At 41.2% G+C, this 19,917-nt stretch overlaps 5 protein-coding genes across 11 annotated transcripts in view; 2 read left to right on the top strand and 3 right to left on the bottom strand.

The window, feature by feature from the left end:
- Nucleotides 1-82: 82 nt before the first annotated feature.
- Nucleotides 83-3,568, top strand: Fcp1 (RNA polymerase II subunit A C-terminal domain phosphatase Fcp1). Its single transcript, XM_064686470.1, has 7 exons — nt 83-505; nt 677-770; nt 852-1,288; nt 1,360-1,541; nt 1,602-2,840; nt 2,898-3,113; nt 3,189-3,568. The coding sequence occupies exons 1-7, from the start codon at nt 168-170 to the stop codon at nt 3,320-3,322; spliced, it is 2,640 nt and encodes an 879-aa protein (XP_064542540.1). The 5' UTR covers nt 83-167; the 3' UTR covers nt 3,323-3,568.
- A 320-nt stretch (nt 3,569-3,888) lies between these two features.
- Nucleotides 3,889-6,638, bottom strand: uri (unconventional prefoldin RPB5 interactor). Its single transcript, XM_064686471.1, has 4 exons — nt 6,490-6,638; nt 6,134-6,432; nt 4,658-6,077; nt 3,889-4,414 (listed from the first exon to the last, which is right to left on the bottom strand). The coding sequence occupies exons 1-4, from the start codon at nt 6,517-6,519 to the stop codon at nt 4,061-4,063; spliced, it is 2,103 nt and encodes a 700-aa protein (XP_064542541.1). The 5' UTR covers nt 6,520-6,638; the 3' UTR covers nt 3,889-4,060.
- A 295-nt stretch (nt 6,639-6,933) lies between these two features.
- On the bottom strand, nt 6,934-10,881 carry LOC135432541 (E3 ubiquitin-protein ligase ZNF598). Its single transcript, XM_064688271.1, has 7 exons — nt 10,199-10,881; nt 9,975-10,120; nt 9,601-9,912; nt 9,285-9,536; nt 7,901-9,227; nt 7,640-7,837; nt 6,934-7,569 (listed from the first exon to the last, which is right to left on the bottom strand). The coding sequence occupies exons 1-7, from the start codon at nt 10,487-10,489 to the stop codon at nt 7,345-7,347; spliced, it is 2,751 nt and encodes a 916-aa protein (XP_064544341.1). The 5' UTR covers nt 10,490-10,881; the 3' UTR covers nt 6,934-7,344.
- Nucleotides 10,882-11,016: 135 nt separating this feature from the next.
- Nurf-38 (Inorganic pyrophosphatase Nurf-38) lies at nt 11,017-13,207 on the top strand. Of its 2 annotated transcripts, XM_064688273.1 has the most exons (6): nt 11,084-11,248; nt 11,679-11,797; nt 11,866-12,261; nt 12,339-12,493; nt 12,559-12,668; nt 12,949-13,207. In XM_064688273.1, exons 1-6 carry the CDS (start codon nt 11,185-11,187, stop codon nt 12,978-12,980), a joined length of 876 nt encoding a protein of 291 aa, XP_064544343.1. In that variant the 5' UTR covers nt 11,084-11,184; the 3' UTR covers nt 12,981-13,207. The 2 variants fall into 2 exon arrangements, with proteins under 2 accessions (XP_064544342.1, XP_064544343.1); XM_064688272.1 differs by lacking the exon at nt 12,949-13,207 and having other exon boundaries at nt 11,017-11,248; nt 12,559-12,715.
- Nucleotides 13,208-13,735: 528 nt separating this feature from the next.
- The window catches only part of ITP (ion transport peptide), a 23,987-nt gene continuing 17,805 nt past the window's right edge, over nt 13,736-19,917 (bottom strand). For 4 of the 6 annotated variants that reach the window (XM_064688279.1, XM_064688274.1, XM_064688277.1 and 1 more), the window contains 2 exons: nt 16,626-16,843; nt 15,401-15,924 (listed from right to left, as the gene is read on the bottom strand). In XM_064688279.1, the coding sequence (XP_064544349.1) occupies nt 15,783-15,924; nt 16,626-16,843 (360 nt within the window). In that variant the 3' untranslated portion in view covers nt 15,401-15,782. Of the gene's footprint in view, nt 14,142-14,389; nt 15,052-15,400; nt 15,925-16,625; nt 16,844-19,917 lie in introns of those variants that run through there. The other 2 variants (XR_010436915.1, XM_064688276.1) reach the window with 2 other exon arrangements.

The raw sequence follows: 19,917 nt of genomic DNA, 5'->3' as shown, positions 1-19,917 counted from the left end.
CGATAAACTGCAATATTTCGATAACTGCAATGAACAAAAAACAGCTGTCCGCCCGGATGGAGAATGGCAAATTTGAGCTGTGGCAATTCACACAAATTGAAAACATAACAAGCCACAGATTTAAACAAAACTAAAATCTGTATATATACACGAATTGTAAATAAAGTATGCAAAAGACCAGCGTAGAGGACAAGACGCACGCCATCCAGATTGCGTCGAAGCCAAGAAAGGATGTGGACGATGGTGGCGGCGGCGTTGGAGGCGCCAATCGTATCATTGTAAATGCAGCGCTTGGAGCGACTGAGACACGCATACGAATCAATAAATGGCGCGTACGCGAAGGGCAAAACGTTTCAGCGGCACAAATCCTGTTCCTGTACCAACAGCTCGGCGACGATGGGAAACCAATCAAAAAGGGCGATGCCACTTTTCTAAAATACAAGTCAAATCAAGCTGGAGTGGTTAGAAAGCGGCTACGCAAAGAAGGCGAAATAGTGATAAAAGGGTGAGTTTTTCCTCTTCATCTGCTTCTTCTTCCTTTTTGTATGTGAATCCAAGTCGCAACGAAAGGAGCGGGCGGCAGTGGGTGGAATGCAGTTATTGCACCACACAGCGCACCGCAGCACAGCAACACATGAGCGTATACATAAAATGTGTTTTTCTTTCTCCCGCTCAGAGATGCGCTTTTGGAGTTATCCGAATGCATACACACAACCGTTATCAAGGACATGTGCGCAGATTGCGGCGCAGACTTAAGGCAGAACGATAATGTAAGTACCATAGAAAATTTGCATGAAGAAAAGAATTTCTTATTAATTCATAAATCTTATTGACAATAAAAATAATAATAGGGACAAACATCTGAGGCATCGGTGCCCATGGTGCACACAATGCCCGATTTGAAAGTTACACAGAAGCTGGCCCAAAAGCTTGGACACGATGACACACGCCGCCTGCTCGCCGATCGCAAGCTGGTGCTGTTGGTGGATCTCGATCAGACGGTTATACACACTACCAACGATACAGTGCCGGACAACATTAAGGGCATCTACCACTTCCAACTGTATGGCCCACAGTCGCCCTGGTATCACACGCGTCTGCGCCCGGGCACCGCTGAGTTCTTGGAGCGCATGTCACAGCTGTATGAACTGCATATTTGCACCTTTGGTGCACGTAATTATGCACACATGATTGCCCAACTGCTTGATCCGGATGGCAAGTTCTTTTCCCATCGGATTTTGTCGCGCGATGAGTGTTTCAATGCCACCAGCAAGACGGATAATCTAAAGTAATTCCTTGCACTGTATTTGTAGTTGACTTACGTTTGTGTTTTCCTAATACGTTTTCCTTTTTATATAGAGCGCTTTTTCCCAATGGCGATTCAATGGTATGCATTATAGATGATCGTGAGGACGTTTGGAATATGGCGTCTAATTTGATACAAGTAAAGCCCTATCATTTCTTTCAACACACTGGCGACATAAACGCGCCGCCAGGCTTGTCAAAACATGAGCTGGATGGCGAAGGTGTTGATTTTAAGGGTAAGCACCTTTTTTTATCCTTCATATAAATTCTACTCACAGCTTCATGGTCATTTGCAGAAATTGATAAAATTGCCGAAAAGAAGTCAGACGGCGACAAACCTGCGTCGAGTGTGGATAAGGAATTGACCAAATCCGAAGACGCTGAAGAGAAAGGCGACAATACAGTTTCAAGCACAAGCAAGGATGAGGAGGGAAATGAGGAGTCTGTGGATATATTCGAGCTGAATAACGAGACAAAAGTTGCAGAGGCCAATACCATAGAAACTAAAGACACCTGTGTAAATAGCGTCGAAAAATTGAACGGCAAAGCAGTTGCCGACGAACATTTGAATGTAGACGAAAACTCATCCGGTCTACCAGAGGAGGAAGCGCACAGCAGTGGCAAGCATGGAAGCGATAGTGATGATATTGTTGTAATTGATGACGTTCCCTCGGAAAGCTCAAAGGGCAGCAATAATGCTGAGAAATTGGTGCCGAAGAAAGAAGACGACGAAAGCATCGCCTCTTCCACAAGCGGCGATGATAAGCGGCTGGCAGAGGGAGACGATGACGCCGCAAAAACTAATGATGATGTGGCCACAACATCTCAAAGCAACTGTCCAAATGTTAAAATATCCAATGATGGGCTAAAACAAATCGAAATCGAGGATCCCGATGACTATTTACTCTATTTGGAGGTTATATTGCGCAACATACACAAGCGCTTCTATGCGATCTACGATGAGACCACAGAAATACCCGACCTCAAAATCATTGTGCCGAAAATCCGATGCGAAGTGTTACGTGGTCAAAATCTAGTCTTTTCCGGCTTGGTGCCGACCCAAATGAAGCTGGAGCAATCGCGCGCCTACTTTATAGCCAAGAGCTTGGGCGCCGAGGTGCAGTCCAACATTAACAAGGACATAACACATCTGGTGGCCGTCAATGCAGGCACCTACAAAGTCAATGCGGCCAAAAAGGAGCCCAAAATTAAGGTGGTCAATGCCAATTGGCTGTGGGCCTGTGCCGAACGCTGGGAACATGTAGATGAACGTCTATTCCCGCTGGATCGCAAGGTGCGCAACAAGGGCCGCCAGCCGCCGGCGCATTGTCACAGTCCCGAGCATGTGGTAAACTATAGTGAGAGATCTGAAATTTCACCATCGAGCAGCATGCAGCAGGAGCAAGGTGGCAATTTCCGTGAAACGCTGAATCCGCTGTTGGTGTTTACCAATGCGGACATTGAGTCCATGAACAAAGACTACGATACGTTCTTCGAGTCGGACTCCTCCAGCGACGAAGGTCCCGTCAACTTTGGTAAGCAATTGAAAATTATTTAATCAAACTTCGTATTTATATAAATGATTCCATTAGAAAATCCGCCCATGGACAAAAAGTTACTGAAGCGCAAGCGCGAGGACGAAAGCTCAAATCGTGCACATGATTTCTTTACACGCGCTGACGATGTCATGCTGGCCGCTCCCAGCACCGTTGCGGAATTCGATAAGAGCTCCAACGAGGGCGATGAAAATGATGAGGAAAAGGAGGACGAAGACGATGACGAGATTCCAAGTGCTAAGTTTAGGCGCGGTAGGCATACTTATATAGTTTTATTTATCAAAAACATTAAATGTAACATTAAATCTGAACTAACAATTTTTGCAGGCGAGGAGTTGCCATCAGATTTGGAAATGGGCTCCGATTCCAACAGTGAAAACAATCAGGAGGATGAGGATGATGGTGAATGGAATATGATGGGCGCAGCTTTGGAGCGTGAATTCCTCGGACTAGAAGATTAGCTTTTTGATTTCGAAATGGACATGTAAAAACTTTTGGCGTTACACTCGAACTAAAAACCGAGGGCCGCAATTTACTTGGCCTGGCCATGGAAGACTAGCTGGTGAAAATAATGTTCAATGCACTTTTGACATTTCAAATGTACCTACTCTTCAAAAAACAAAAACAAAAAAAATGCAAAAAACAAAAAAAATAATAACGTAATTAAATTAATCTTGGTTCGGCTTAAGTTTAAACCACCAAGCGAAGCAATAAACAGCAAATTACAATTTGTATGTAGAAAGGAGAGAGTCGATCTTAACGCGTGTTTGCTGCGAGTACGAGATTATTTATAAGATAAAGCAGATGCGTACTGTATGTATTAGTAGTTAATATGTATCTACTTTTAAAAACACACACCTACTTTAGTTTAAGCAACTGCGTATGAATTTCAAACATTCAATACGCATACACACACATCCCACAATACACATATTTAGTGTCCTGTAAAGCTTAAGCTGATCCCCCCGATCAGACTAAATTGTTAAATCAAAAACAAATATCTCATTTTAAGTAAATCGCGTAAATGTAAATGTTTTAAAAATAAATTCCGTTGAAACGGACTAGTAAATAGTGTTTAATTTAATAACAGCTCGCGCGCGTGTGTGTACAATACAGGTTAAACAAATTGATGTACATAGGTTCATAATTCCGTTTTTTCACAAAGTAAATAAATGTACATATCTCACCCACATGTACCACTATGTTTTGTTCATGGAACGTTGCTCTTTGAAGCGGCTGATTCGCTTCTTGGGCGCATGCGTTTCTACATATTTGCCCTCTGGCAGTGGCTCCGGCGCCGTCGGCTCCTTTTCGACCAGATCCTGCATGACTATCTGATACGCGCTCATGTCGCGCAGTTCATCATCAATGGTGCGTGGTTTTTTATTCTTCCGGTTTCTGTTCTTTTTGGACTTGTTTGGTTTTGGCTCATCGACAACAGCACGAACTTCTCGCTCCACAGCCGATTTGTTGCGTAATATCGATTTAGTTTCGGTAACTGTCGGATCTTCACTTTTTTCGGGATGTTCCACAGTCGCCGGGAATTTTGAAAACTAAAAAAAGCAGGTTTAACAAAGTTGGGTAATGAGATTTCAAGAGAGTTATTGCTTAATAAGAAAATCTAACTTAATCAAATCACAGATCTAGAATACTAACATTAGTTTTAGAAATAACAACTTTCAACCATATCCCTTCTATTCGATTCTCATAATCTCATTCCCCTGCTCAAAACTCACTCGGGTTCGCTTTTACTCTCATACAAATCCCTACTCTAATTTTTTTGCTTGATAGCTCACCTGAGCACGGGGATCATCGTAGGCCGCCGATCGCTCCTCCTCTTTAAGTATCGGCACCTTCAGCTCGTCCTCGCCCGCAAAACTGTTGATATATATAGGAAACGATTGCTCGGCCTGCGCGTCGGCCAGGGCTCTTTTGTATAGCTGGTAAAAGTGCGCTGGATTGCCAGGAGTCGATGTATCATCGAACTGCTTTGAAGCACTTGGCGCATCGGAATGACTAAAGTTTATTTGTAGTGTATTGATGCGTCCCGTCGAGGCTTCAAGTATTTTATTGACCAAATCAAAGTCTTGCACGCTTTGATTTTCCTGTACAAATTCCAGATTTCGTTCAACTTTTTGCATGATTTGTGGACTCGTGGCCTTTGCTGGCACCTTTAAGCTGCTTTGCTGCTTCGCTGGCTGCAGTGGAGCATCCAGTTGAATTACTTCACGTTGTTGCTGTTGCTTGCCCTTGGCCAACATTTCGGCCACAGTTTCGTCTTGTTTGAACACCAACTGCTCGTCGGATTCTGCAAAAGATATGCGTCGCTTTTTGTTATCAACCAAATCGGGCAACGATTCAGCATCCTCTGACAGTTCCTCTGTGCTGGCCGCCTCAGTTTGCTCGAATAGCATTTCCTGCAAATCGTCCTCCAGGCAAACAACCACATTCATCAAATGTGTGAGCTCATCACTGATGAAGGTTATCTTTTGTATTTTACGCATTTTCGCTTTTATAACTTGTAATTGCGATTGCAAAAACTCCCCTCGCTCCTCCCTGGGTAATACTGCCATTTGTTGTCGTATTAATTTTACTTCCTCCGGTAGATCTGATTCTTCCTCCTCCTCCTCCTCTTCCTCCTCCTCATCCATGTCATCTTCATCAATTGTTGCCACGTCTTCATTTAATTTGTCGACATTGTTTTCTGCTCTGGCAATGCGTTGCTTTGCAGCCGTCACCTGAGCTTCACCCTTCATTAGATTACTCACGAGCTCGTTAGTGCTTTGCAGATTTTGCTCTGACTCTTCGTCCAATTCGGATGCCTCAATCTGCTCCTGCGCTTCCAGTTTAGCTAACATGTCAAATATCTCCATATCTGTTTTAGTTGTTGAATTTTCATTATCACAGTTATTGCTTTCAGGTTTGTCAATTGTAATCTTATTTTGGATCAGCTCGCTAAGCGTCTGTTTATTGACATTGTCCGGATCGAGGCCAAGCTCCTCCAACATTTCAGATTCCTCCAGGTTTTGGAAAATATCATCTGGCGCATTGGCATGTGCTTCACGCTGTGCGCGTTCTTCTTGCTTTTCCCTACGCAAGCGCTCTTTGTGTTCCCTTAGCCAATTTTTGTGTTCTGCCTCGTTGTACTCCTCCACAATTTCAATTTCATCTGAGCTTGGCACAGCGCCTTGTAGTACAGGTGTTTCCAGGTTGTTTCTGTAAAACATGCATATTAGAATCTTATAGCGTAAGCAAACCTTTCTTTGACTTACTGCCAGAGATCCGCCTCCACTTGAAGTTTGTTTAGGTGCTCTTCGGCTAGGCGAAGACGGTGCTGACATATCTCCTGGGCCTTATGGGCTGAGCAAGCGGAAAAGTAGCCCTGATAGTGGCCCACAAGCAGTTCGTTGGTGTGTATCAATTCGCCCGGCATTAAGGCCTTCTTACCAATTGGCACCATAACCTCGACAGTAAGATTTTTAGAGAAGGTTTCGAGATTCTTCATCGCCACCTCATTGTCCGCTTTATATGCTTGCCAACGTTCCGTTTCATGAGCATTTTTGTCGAGTGCCTAGTATATTGCTCACTTTGCATTTATTTCGCAGAATATTAAAACGTTCTTAATTACCTGTCTCAGCACATCCTCGCGCCGCTGCATCGTTGTTTATTCCACTACTTTATCGATAGCCTGTTGTTTACTCATCGAACATATCGATAACGCGAATTAGGCAAGTGCAGTGTGGCCAAGTACCATATAAATACTAAATCTCAATGTTACCCACCCTTTGAAACTGCTACAAAAATTTAATATTTCGAATATTTAACGGAAATCAATTGAGTCGAAAATTCGTAACTTCATTTTAGGAAAAATATGTAAAAACTGAGAACATAATAATTTAACCTGGAGGATAATCGAAACAAAGTAAAGTATACAGCTTATCAGAATATTAACTAATTGAAAGTAGATAAGATACAAGCAATTATGCTAATTGTATTTTTATCTATTCTAGTTTATTTACATTAAGGGAATTGCTAATTAGCTATTATCAATAATCAATACAACCAGCCAGTATTGCAATTTGATTGTTTTGCACTTTATTCAGATATTTATTTTATACAAGCTCACTCATTAAAAATTAAAAAAAAAAATCGAATTCCACAATGTGCAGGTGGCTTTAGTTGACGGTTCTGCAAAATCATGACACGTTTTTAACGTTACATGCAACAGCGTAATTTTACAGGGCCTAATCATATTGAATACATATAGTTAAGCTATATGTTCACATACAAGTTCTTTTTTTGTGTACACTGTCATTGCTTTCGCTTTTCTTCATTATTGGTGTGGGGGGACGCGCGTGCTTCAAAACGATAAATTAATTAATTACATACATACAAAATATACATAGGTAAAGCTTTTCATTGCAATTAATCGTTGTTTTTTTTTTTTGTTTTTTTGTTGTGTTGAAACCACATTGTTCTGGTTTTATTTACGTTGCGCATTCTTGGCTCCGGCGCTAAGCGAAGTATTCGAAGCGGCATTACCAAGCGTGGGGAAATTCTTTGTGAGTTCGTGCGCCTTCTGATGGCTGGCAAAATCGTTCGACAAAAGGATTTGCTTGCAGCTGCTGCACACTTCCAGGTTGGGCATCAGCTTGCTCTGGCTGGGCGTCAGGCTGTTCACGTATTGTTTATGCACCAGATACAATTCCTGAGTACCAAAACAAAAAAACAAATATTAGAACAGGCACAGAAGTTAGGTTTAATTTTGACTGATAAACCTGTTGTTTGCTTATGTCGGGCAGCATGACTAATAGTTCCGGAAACAGGCTATGAAACTTATCCAGCATTGCGCATTGGCAGTGCTCATAATAAGCTTGTCCCGTACAGGTACCATCTCGAAAACTGGACGAGAGCATGCGAAATTCGTTAAAGGCCTCGGGTGTTTTTAGTACCTCGCGCAGGCTATCCACCAAATTCTGCCAAAAAGCAAACTTTATTTTTAGTAATTTGTTGAAGGCATACATTTCAGTTGTGCTCACCTGGTTCCTGTTTGCCGTGTCTGGTGGATCGCTATAGCTATAGGAACTCGGCACAATGCTATAATTCTCGCCCAATGAGCTGGTAAATGTCAAATTATTGGGCAGCTTGGCCACCGAGTTGACGGTGACGTTGGACATGAAACCGGGTGGTGGTTTAACGGTCGGTGCGCCAGCGCTCAGACCAGGCGGTGCACGCAATGTGCTTGATAAGTTGCCATTGGAGTTGACAATTGTTGGCAGCTGTTCGTCGTCGTTGTTGTTTCTGTTATTATTGTTATTATTATTATTGGTATTGTTGTTGTTTTTTTCTTTTTGCTTGTTCACTTTTGGCTGATTCTCTTGATTGTTTTTCTTTTCTTTGGATTTCTTATCCTTCTTGTTGACCTGTGGCTGCGACTCCTGCTTTGTAGCATTGTTCTTGTTGTTATTTAAGCTTGTTGTGCTGCCCTTTTGTGTTGGTAATAGAGGCGCGGGCGCAACTTTACCCTTGCGATTCTCTAAATCCTTCTGTTTCTTGTCTGATATGGGTTTATTCCAATTCAAGGAGGCTGCCGATCCGCCGCCATTGGCCCTAGGTAATGGTGTTGCTTTGGTGCTGCTTGGCGCCAACGTGGGGAATTCCAATGCAGTTAGTTTGGGTGCGGTCTTTTTAAGCGCCTCCATGCGCGTCTTTGCCTCCTGCTCCTCCTTTTGTACCATTTGAAGTTTTTGATGGGTGCTCGGATGCGCCACCGAGACATAGTCATCGACCAGTGTGCGATGCTTGGCCGCCAAATTGCCCATGGGCACGGCCGAGCTGCTGGGCAGCATGTCTTCCTCCAAATTGCGCATCATCCTTTTGCCTTTGCCCATAGGCAATGCGGGAAAGTCCATATCTGGTGTTGATTTCTTGCTGCCGTTGGCGGCAGGACGATTCGAGACATGCAGCAACATGCCATTAGCAGGAGCATTGCCACGCGCTACTGCAGCGCCACCAGAAGTACCGCCAGGAGCAGTGCCTGAGCTGGCGGACTTCTTAAAGGTAGCCGCTGCAGGCTGAGGGGCAGCAGCTCGGGCGCTGGCATAACTGTTATAGGCATTGGATATATTGCCAGCAGCAGCGCCACCCAGAGCTGGAAAGTTTTCTTTGGTGCGCGCTAGGCCCGAGGTGCCGCTCAAGTTGCGCATAGACGGTGGCGGCGCCCTAACCAAAGACACATTCGGACCAGGTGTAAAGCCAGCCAGCATGGGAAACTCTTCATCGTTGCCAGCATCAATGGTAACGGGCTGGCTGCGCTGTGTGCTGCTCGTGGGCAACTCATCCAAATAGTCTTGATGCTCATCATTTCTGCAAGAAACAATATTAAATTATTAGAGAAATTGTGTCCTTGAAATGGCTACACACCGTGATCTCATGTTCGTAATGCCTTGTTCATTTTGGCCACGACGTCCGCGTGGTCCCAGCGTAATCTCCAGCTGCAATGTGCGCGTCTGCTTGGCCTGCTGTTTGTTCAACGTTTTTCCATGAACACTGGCCACATGCGCTTTATACTCAATCTCATTGCGAAAGGCGCCCGTAAACTCCTCCGTGGCGCATTTGCCCTCCTCACAGAGGAAATGCTCTTTGCGGAAATGATCTGCCAAGTCTGAATAGACGCTGAAAGGTGAAGAAATATGCATAAGTTACAGTTTACGATCAGAATAGGTAACATGCTACTCACTTGTAAAAATCGTTGTAGCCATCGGCATCGCAAAAGTGGCAAAAGTAATGATCGCGTCGCAAATGACGAAAGAGCTCATCACGATCCACATAGCGCTCGTTGCAGTACTCGCATAGCGGATGCCCACGATGCGATGTATTCTCCGGATCGCCCTTTGCGTTGTGTGTTACCAGTTCGGCTTGCGTGTAGCAGCGACGTTCAAATGTAAAGATCTTCAAATTCGTTACGCACAGATCGCAGAAATACATGTGGTGTTCGCGTAGAACATGATTGCGCAGCGCCTCGAAGGTGCGATAAGGCGGCACATTACACCTATTAAATTATAATTTATTATTTCAGCTGTAGCACAGAAGCAAAGCGAACTGGAAACTCACTTGGGACAGGGATGATCAAGTAGCTTATAGAACTTCTGCTGAATGTCGGCGGTACAGAAGCCAATGCGATACTTCTTGCTATAGAAATCGGAACGATTGCCAGCTTCAAGTTCGCGATAAGGCAGCTTTTCCAGTGTAAACAGAACCTGCATGGAAACAGTTTATATAGAGGCACTCAGTGTAAATATTTATATATATACACACTGACATATATAAGGGCTTACCTTAGACAGCACATGCCGACAGATGGGGCACTCGTTCTGCTGGCACAATACCCTCATACGCGTGGAGCATTCATAGCAAACGGGATGATCGCAGTCTCCGATTGAATAGATTTCAACGTTCTTAAAGCAGACCACGCACGCGTTATCATCGTTGCCCACTTGATAGTAGGCAGCCTCCGTGGTGGTTAGCTTCGTGTTCGATTCGCTTTTCTTGACGCTTGTAACTTCTGCAGCTGCAGCTGGCCGACGGTGTGGCTTCGACGATGAGCCTCTCGATCTTGAGTTCTGCATGGCAATAGAGGGGGAAATTTCTACTTGTTGCCAAAAAAAAAAAGAAACCTGCAGCAAGAATAGTTTTGTTGCTAATTGCAGCACTTTATGCTGTGTATTTGAAGTCAGGCAGAAGGCGTAAAAATTCGTATTCGTATTGCGCTTATGCAAAGACCTTGATCATCAGGTTGCCGAGTAGCAATTTTTATCCCAATATCAAAGCGACGACTTACAATTTCTCTGAATTTTTGTCAGCGTGGAGAATGATACAACTACTATTATTCGATTAGCTGCTTAAAATAATCGAATCAATTGCTTGGTATATATACGGCCTCACTGTGGCGAAATTCCACGAATACCAAATATTAAAGTTAATAACATGACAGTGAAAACTTGAATACGATCTGTTTTTGTGTATTTAAAAAAAATGACTATGTGACATATTGTACGCAGTCTTTATTATAGCTTCAACCAATTTGTTAGCAGTGAGCACATGCAATGTAATTAAAGTATTTTATTTGGTATTTTTTATCTGCCAAGTCTGGCAACACTACCTAATCAGAATGTTCGCAGAAATTACAAAGAGTTCATATATTGCTTTCTCACGTGTACTAGGTAGGTGTTTATTCCGGCCAATTTGTGCAGTGTCAGAAGAAACATTTTCCCGCAGCTATAGACAAATACATATCCAGAGTCTAAGGAAAAAAAACTTGAAAATGCCGATGTACGAAACAATTGCAAAAGGCGCCATAAACTCGCCCAACTACAGCCTGTATTTCAGTAAGTATGGCAAAAAGGACTGCAAAAATGCAGCTCCTTGAGTAATTGTGCCCAAATAAAATTAAAACAAGCAGCCCACTATTGAAATAAACAATTATGCAACAAGTTGCCGCTAATTAAAAATCGTTGCTTTATCAGCAATTTCCGCGACCGGCGCAAGCTTTGCCTGTGACACCGGACAAGGTGAATCGGTTGATGCCGAACGACCTGTGGACTTTAATTTTTATGAACTTCTGATTATAAAACGGATATAGCATATCTTTATTCCAGTCATAAATTGAATATCCAGTTGCTTTTTAAAGAACTTGTCAACAGTGTGGCTTCCCTTGCGCACTTTGTTTTAATTAATTAATCGTTTGCGTGTTAAGTTTTTGGGACGCAAATTAATTACTACGCTTCCTAATTGCTACTTGTTTATTATTTGCTATAGAAAACAACTGCGGCAATGTCATTTCACCCATGCACGACATTCCATTGTACGCCAACGAGGAGAAGACCATCTACAACATGGTCGTCGAGGTGCCACGTTGGACGAACGCCAAAATGGAGGTAAACTGCATAATTATCGATAGATAATTTTGATAAACATTCAAATGGCGTGTTTAAATGTATTTTAGATTAGCCTGAAAACGCCATTGAACCCCATTAAGCAGGACATCAAGAAGGGTAAATTGCGTTTTGTGGCCAATTGTTTTCCCCACAAGGGCTACATCTGGAACTATGGCGCTCTGCCACAGACGTGGGAGAATCCCAATCACATTGAACCTTCCACTGGTTGCAAGGGTGACAATGATCCCATTGACGTTATCGAGATCGGCTATCGTGTGGCCAAACGCGGCGAAGTGCTGCAGGTCAAGGTCCTGGGCGCCATCGCGCTCATCGATGAGGGCGAAACGGACTGGAAAATCATTGCAATCAATGTTAACGATCCACTGGCCTCAAAGGTCAACGATGTTTCGGATGTAGATCAATATTATCCGGGTCTGCTTCGTGCCACCGTCGAGTGGTTCAAGGTACTTACTCATTGGATTTACATTTTATATATACATATATATTTTCTTATTGATGTTATGCCTTTTATTTGGCCTAGATCTACAAAATACCCGATGGCAAGCCAGAGAATCAGTTTGCGTTTAATGGGGATGCCAAGAGCGCAGACTTTGCCACCAATATCATTGCAGAGACGCACAAGTTCTGGCAAACTCTGATCAATCAGTCCAATGTGGGCACGCCGGAAATCGCTTGGTTTGTCTATATTGCCAATCCGATCCAATGCACATAATATCATATCAAACTATTTGTATTTGTAGCCAAAATATAACCAATCGCCATTCGGAATTCGTAATTGGCAAAGAAGAGGCTGCCAAAATTCTCGATGAGGCCCCAGATGGCGGCGAAGTCGAGGAAGTGGTCGACACAGGTAAGGTTTACTATGTTCCCGCTAAGCTTTAACACACGCCAAACAAACAAACACTGCACAAATTGGATATAAAATTCCAATCCTGCATGCTAAACTAACCCAAAGACAAATCAAATCGACACAAACCAAACCAAATGTCCTCTTGTAAATATTGCTTTAGACCTCTACACACACCTTTGTAATTGGCTTTGCTTGTTTATTGTTTATGTATTGTTAAATGTAATTCTAAATAAATATTGTGTAATATTTAAACAAATCTCTTCTATCTATTGTCTTACAGTCGACACTTGGCATTTTATACATCTCAAGTGAACTGAGGCGCTACTTGAATAATTGACCCAATATTATCGTAGCCGATTTGAATTGAATTCCTACTCACTGCACACGATGTAAAACTTTTGAATTTGAAAAACAAACAATTCACATTTAAAAATGCAAATATACAAAACTTATATAATGTTGAATAAAGCTAATGCAAACCCAAAGTGCTGGAAAAATTGGAAATGAAAGCAAACTTTGGGTACTCTCTTCACTTGAAATATACAGTTTTTATTTATATTTTACGACTAGATCCAAACAAGTTTAAATTAATTAGGGTACATATAATGTAATATCGAAATATGCTGTGTGGTAATTATGTGTTTGTAGATTTCTTCATGATTTCGCTTTCTTCGCGTTATGTGATTAGAATTAGAATTAGAACGTAAACGTAAACGTAACAAATTAACTTAATTGCTTAAAGGATAGACAAAAAATGTACAAAATATTATATGTATATGTTAGGTATTTATATGTGTAGAAAAAAAAAACAAAAATATTATCTTTATATACATCAGACATTTTGAATTTCCCGCTTTGTTTCATTTTGTTTGCTTCTTTGTCCTTTGCTTGAACTAAAAAAACGAAGATACATAATTCTGGCCTAATACATATATATATATCGAGTTGAAAAACTAAACTTAAATCGGGAGGTCGTACAGCGAAAATAATTGTACAAAACTTTCTAAGCAAGAAGAAAAATATACGTGAAGAAATGTTACACTGTCGTATATATTTACTTGAGTATGTTTATTATTTATATGTATTATTATGCATTATATTTTTTTCCAACATTTTTCTTTCATTTCACTTAAAAGTATTTCGCGTAGTAGCTGTGATTATTTTAACTCGTGTGGTTTTTCTCTTGTATTTGTCGGTAGTTCGTGTGTGTGTGCCTTGTGTGTGTGTGTGTATGTGTGTGTGTGTATATGTGTGGTTGTGTGTGTTCATATCGTATAGAGTATATAATATATAAGTATAACTCGTATTATGCGTTTAGCTATGGCTCTATGCCGCCTTCAAGTATTGCCCGTCCGTCCGTCCGTTTACTTGCGTCCCAGGGTATCGCGCCATTCGTTGTACTTGTCCATCTCCTCGTGCAGTTGCAGCGCCTCGACGCAGGCGTTGAAGAACGGTGATCCGAAGCAGTCTTGCCTGTTTTTCGGAATGGGAAAAAAATCTGGGCATTACAATATGATCGCAAAAAGTGCGGAGGTTTTTCTTTCGAGGCGCCGCTCACACAGAGTGGAGCCAAAAGGCAAAAAATTTTGGTTGTGCCTGTTCAAAAAACGTTGTTGGCCAGTGCATAGTGAAAAAGTCAAAAAGCAAATTGCACTTGACAAAACATGGCAAAAATCAAAATCGACAAAAAATACAAATAAAATTTCAAACTGAAAACGTACCACAAAATAAAAACGGTAAGCGCGCGTTTTTAGTCGCGCCGGAAACGCGCCAAGCATCGGCGACAGCTGCTGCACTTGTTGCTCTCGCTCTCGCTCTCTCTCTCTTTGCTTTGCTTTTTCGCTCTTACGTTGTGCGCTATTTTTGCGCTCTCCCTGGTCAGTGTCGCATTCTAATTTCATTTATCACAATTTTGGATGCCCTCAAATAGCCAGCGATTGTTTTGTTCATTATTTAACATAAATATTAATAATTGTGTTTTTGTTCTTTTTTTTTTTTACTACATTTTTAATGCAGTATTTTTTCTGTTCGCTTTTGCGTGTTTTTACCAAAGGTTTTTTTGTTTTGTTTGTGTTTTGCACAAATTGCGTTATAGGCTTAAATATTTTTATGTATTCGTGGATATATAATTGTTTTTTTTTTTTCATCTTTTCTTTTTGCCAACAAATTTTACGCTAATTATGTTTTAAAACTTTACAAAATAGCACAAAAATCTAATACATTTGCAAAATACTTTCGGTCTTGTGTGTGAGCGATTAAGTGTGTGCGTGGGTCTGTGAATATGTTTTCTTTTCTCTTTTTTCAGTATTTTTATACTTTTTTTTCTGCCCTTTGATGTATATGTAAATGCTGCTTGGAATACGCGATATTTTTTTTAGTTTTTTTATGTTTTTTTATGTGTTTTTTGTTTTTTTTTTTTTAAATACAATACAAAAAATAATAATTATACATTAAATAAGTATATTAAAAACAATGGATCTTTTATTTTACATACATAACGCAATAATAAACAAGCTAAGAATACTTAGAAATAAATACTTCTTCGGCTACGGGGTCCGCTGTCATAGTACTGAGAGGTAGCCCCTCCCCTGGTACCGTACTTTCTCCCGTTTTTCCCCCTCGCGTGTGTGTGTGTTTGCTCACTCGCACTCGTTCCCGTACATACATACATATACCCCCGCCCCCTGTTCCCGTGTCCCTCACTTACAACAAACGCATAACGTATCAATAAATTAATTAAAATAATTCGTTTTTTAAAAAACACATATAGTAAAAACTGTAAGGCATACAGTAATAAATAAGTACGAATTAAATTTGGGCGTTAAACATTTAATTTGTTGTTCTGCTTGTAGTTATTGTAGTTGCTCTTGTTGCTTCTGTTCTTGTTGTTGTTGTTGTTCAGATACTTCGGATGTGTGGTTCAAGTTCCGAACCGAACCATATGCGAACTGGAATCTCTTGAACTTGTTCTTCCATTTCTTTGTGTGTATCGCGTGAGTGTGTGCATGTGTGTGGCTGCGTGTGTAACTGCGGATAGGTGGATGTGTGTGTGTGTGTGTGTGTGTGAGTGGTTTCTGGTGGTATTCGGTGGTGGTTCTAACCAACCACTTAGAGTTATGTAACCGGCGCCATGTTGAATGATATGGGCGAGCCATTTACTACTTTTATAAAATGTTGTAAATTTGTTATTTCTTCTGTTGGTGTTAAAAGCACTTTAACGCATTCGCCAAACCATTTGGAATCAAAGCAGTCTTTCCTAAAATACACACAGAAAAAAACAAACAAACGTACAAATCATACAAAATCAAGAACGTCTCAAATAAATCAAATCAAATCAAGCACAAGTTAAGAAATGAGAAAATAATTGGGAAATTAAGGAATATGAACATAAAGACATCTAATATTTATAGACAACTGGCTTGTGAAAGGGATAGGGCGAGCCATTGATAACTTTTAGATAATGCTGCAGCTGTACAATCTCTTCATCATCGATGAGCAGCACTTTAAGGCATTCTCCGAAGGTTTGATGGGCGAAACAATTGGCCCTGCAGCAAATAGACAAGAAGAAGATACAACTAGCATAGATAGATAGATAGTTTAACAGAATGTACATAAGAAATAGAAAAGCAGCTAGATATTTTTGTTTTTTTAGAAATATTGTGTAGTTCATAATAAATACAAGAAAAGTTTCCTGTGTTTTTTTATAACTATGTCAGGGTCATATTTAAGAAATGACCATGGTATTATTTGTGCGCAGCAATTCGCGACTTGGCGCCTTGAACTGCTTTCAAATTGATGTTGGACCCTGCGACGAGGTTAAGGAAGTGGTGTGCAGAGGGGATATGAAATGGAATGGGTGTGGCTAGGAGGGGAGGTGGAGGGTATTCTCAATTGCTAGACAAATGTTCTTGGATTTGGTTAGTCAGTGGATCTTTACTTAGCTGCTCTCAAACTTACTTGCATAGTCGATGTATACTCGTCTCACGGAACAATTGGTAGCAATCCTCACAGATGCGATCTAGGCGAAAGAACATGGTCTTGTTGAAGATGCCCTTGCATTCCAGATCGAAGAAATTGCTGCGCTTCGACAAATTGTGATTATGTGGCAACGCTGTGAATATGGGTATCAAGACAAGAAACAGCACCACCGAGATCTTTATGTTGCGGGAACACATCTGCAAAAAAAAAAAAACAAAATAGAAAATATTTATTATAATATAATAAAACAGATTAAAAGAAATCCCTTGATTTAGACCATTCTATTCTAATTTAAACTAGATTTCTTAGTCGATGCTATACTCACGCTTTGATATGATAATGTTCAAGTAGCCAAGTACCGGAAATAGTTTAAAAATAGCACAATTTACTGTCTGGCCCGGCTATTTATAGCCGAGTCCGAGTACAATTAAGTTCTGCTTTAGTTAGCGCGCGCGCGCAGCTAACCGCTTACTGGGTAAGTGGATATGGGCCAAGCTGAACCTTGAAACCGCAAAAAGGCCCGAGGCCGGGAAGGCGGGGCGCGACGGGTGGTCGTCGGCCTGGGCAATCAAACAGACGGACGAGCGAGTGAGAGAGAGAGAGAGAGAGAGAGAGAGGAGAAGGAGGGCGAGGAGAGGCACCTCAAGGCAGGAGTGCGAGTACTTGTAGATCGTGAATCGTAAATCGTAAATCGTAGACCATAGGTAGATCTAAAAATAGAGCCTGTCTGCAACTGCAACTGCAACTGCAAAGTGTGAGCTAAAAATAAAACGAATTTCGTGTTGATCTTGCTTTATCTGCTGCCCATCTGCATTCGGCAACTTCATAAAGGTGTCTACAGCTGCGAGACGTGCGCTCTCTCTATAAATAAATCGCGCAATTTCAATGTTTATTGCATTATTTGCAAATCTGTCGACTTGGCTAATTTACGAGTCCAACTGGGCTCAAAGGCGAGCCGCAGCAACCCAACAACAAATTACATGGTCACACCTAAGTACGCACACATATGTACATGCATATGCATATCAATAAATGTATGTATATACAAACATATGTATGTATGTATGTTAGCTTGTGTGCGCTGTCAGACAGGCCCCCGAAAATATAAATAAATTAAATTAATAGCAATTGTCGTTGTATTTGCATATTTTTATCAATTTGCGTGGTCCGCTTCAATTTCAATTACGTTCGGCGTCGACATACATTCCAAACTATTGAATAATTTGATTAAAATTGTAAATTTTTCCATTGCGCTTCGTTTCTTCTGCATGTGCCAATTGGTTTGCTTCAAACCAAAAACAGCAACAACAACAACAACAAAAAATACTGAAAATACGGCGTGTGTGAAAATTTCGCGTGCCTGCCAGCTTACGTGTGTATATATAGATGTGTGTGTGTGTGTGTGTTTGTGAAAAATGAATGAAAATTCAAAGCAGACACAGCGTCGCTATTTCGAATAGCAACAAAAACATGTGAACAATTTGTTGAAATATTTCTTCGAATTTTCGCCTTTGGGTTCTTCTTTATGAGCATTTTGCTTAGCACCTCTCGCGTCGTTAGCGTCATTCGTTTTCTGCTTTATATTCGATATGCTCTCTCTCTGTATGTTATGTGTGTGTGTGTGCTTGTGTTTATTTAAATTGATTTTTTATTGGCTTGTTGATGCCTTCAATTAAGTTGAGCGCATTTTTGTTGTCGTCGCTTTTGATTTATGGCCAATGGCTTGGCTTGTTGCAAAGTAGAAAAGTTCATCAATCAGTTTTGCCAAATGTTGCCGTATGCTGTTGCCATTAAAATGAGCTCAGTGCGCAACTCAACAGTTGGCCAAACAAATGCATACTCTATTATAGTATATTATTTTTGGGCTTATTTAGATGTTGTAGTATAATTAGCAGCTGCCGCACGACACGTGAGTGCCATTAAAATACTAAATAAAATATAAGTACATAAATAATTGACGTAACACACAACGCAACAACAACAACAAGATTGCAGAGTGTTGGAAAAAGTGCAAGTTTTAAATGATGGCGCCACTGGAACAGCTGAATGTACAAGATACGGTTTATTTTCCTCGTTTTCTTTATGGGGCGTATACTTTACATTGCCGAGGAGAGTTAACAGCAGCAGGAGCAGCTGCTGCTGTCTCGCGTTACCCACACGACGACCTCTGCGCAGCGGCGGCGGCCGCTGCTTGCGCTAATTGGATTCGAATTGCACGATTTATGGCCATCAAGCGGAGAGTTCGAGAACGAGTTCGAGTTCGATGCATTTATTTTTAACACTTTAGCCGGCCGCATAAATTGCATAATCGATATGGGCATAAAGTAACAGCGCGTAACAGAGCAACAGCTGTAGCTGTAGCTCTAACAGCAGCTGTTAGCTGTAAATGTGTCCGTGTTGCCGATGGCGTCATCGTTGACCACCAAACAGGAGCCAACGAACCGATTGGGAACCGATTGTCAATATACATATGTACATATAGTAGAACGACCTATCAAACGATCGATCGATTTATCGTCATCGTCTCATCGTCATCGTCATCAAAAGCGTGTGCTGGCAATTTGTTTGCATTGTGCTTTGATTAGCTGCCAATTGATTTTATTTGTCGGCCTGCCGCTTTGTATCAATTTAAATAACTGTCTGTCACACATACAAGTAGACGCATTATAAAACAAAAAATGATATTCAATACACACATATTTATGTGTATATATGTATGTATGTACATACATATATAACTGAATCATTGGCGCGAGTCGCGCATGCCACGCAATTCGCCATGTCCCATGCTCAAGTCGATTTGCCAGATTGTAAACTATTCAACTTTGATTTTGATTGCTTTTTGTGTGTGTGTCGTCGAGTGTGTAGCTAGAAGCTGCCTGCTGCCAGGCGACATTGAATGAAGTCATGAGCCAAAAATAATGACAAACAGCAATTATAACGAATTTTGTATTCTTTTGTGCGCAATAGTTTTAAAAATTTCACACCCCTCACCCTCCTCTCCGGGTGAGACGGTGGCATTTATATTAGAGATAAACATTTAAGCAAATATCCACCTGTCTCTGTGGGCGTTATCGGGGCGCCTAAATTTGGCCTGGAATGCGCCCTGTTATCGCCGCAAATAACTGTTATTATATGGATTAGTTACTGTGAATTGGCAATGAGTGACAATGAAAAAGCTGCGATCAAAAACAAGCGCGTGCATTGTACATGCACGTTGCACATATCAATACTTGTACATTTGTATATTTGTGGCAAGTGCCACAACTTA

The sequence above is a fragment of the Drosophila montana genome, unplaced genomic scaffold, assembly GCF_035044405.1.
Source record: "Drosophila montana isolate Dmon_TW-CO22-7 unplaced genomic scaffold, ASM3504440v1 contig_3200_1, whole genome shotgun sequence".
NCBI classification, from domain to species: domain Eukaryota; kingdom Metazoa; phylum Arthropoda; class Insecta; order Diptera; family Drosophilidae; genus Drosophila; species Drosophila montana.
This window is presented reverse-complemented; position numbering and strand designations above follow the sequence as displayed.

Excerpts from the sequence above, each read along its gene's own strand:
- Fcp1 (XM_064686470.1), top strand. The coding sequence starts at position 168 with ATGCAAAAGACCAGCGTAGAGGACAAGACGCACGCCATCCAGATTGCG. Across the intron at positions 1,289-1,359 it reads AGCAAGACGGATAATCTAAA|AGCGCTTTTTCCCAATGGCG; the intron begins GTAATTCCTTGC and ends CTTTTTATATAG. Across the intron at positions 3,114-3,188 it reads AAGTGCTAAGTTTAGGCGCG|GCGAGGAGTTGCCATCAGAT; the intron begins GTAGGCATACTT and ends CAATTTTTGCAG.
- uri (XM_064686471.1), bottom strand. The coding sequence starts at position 6,519 with ATGCAGCGGCGCGAGGATGTGCTGAGACAG. Across the intron at positions 6,078-6,133 it reads GTGGAGGCGGATCTCTGGCA|AAACAACCTGGAAACACCTG; the intron begins GTAAGTCAAAGA and ends CATGTTTTACAG. Across the intron at positions 4,415-4,657 it reads ACGATGATCCCCGTGCTCAG|TTTTCAAAATTCCCGGCGAC; the intron begins GTGAGCTATCAA and ends TGCTTTTTTTAG.
- Nurf-38 (XM_064688272.1), top strand. The coding sequence starts at position 11,032 with ATGTTCGCAGAAATTACAAAGAGTTCATATATTGCTTTCTCACGTGTA. Across the intron at positions 12,262-12,338 it reads CCACCGTCGAGTGGTTCAAG|ATCTACAAAATACCCGATGG; the intron begins GTACTTACTCAT and ends TATTTGGCCTAG. Across the intron at positions 12,494-12,558 it reads GGCACGCCGGAAATCGCTTG|CCAAAATATAACCAATCGCC; the intron begins GTTTGTCTATAT and ends TTGTATTTGTAG.
- LOC135432541 (XM_064688271.1), bottom strand. The coding sequence starts at position 10,489 with ATGCAGAACTCAAGATCGAGAGGCTCATCGTCGAAGCCACACCGTCGG. Across the intron at positions 9,913-9,974 it reads CTTGATCATCCCTGTCCCAA|GTGTAATGTGCCGCCTTATC; the intron begins GTGAGTTTCCAG and ends ATAATTTAATAG. Across the intron at positions 9,228-9,284 it reads ATTACGAACATGAGATCACG|AAATGATGAGCATCAAGACT; the intron begins GTGTGTAGCCAT and ends TGTTTCTTGCAG.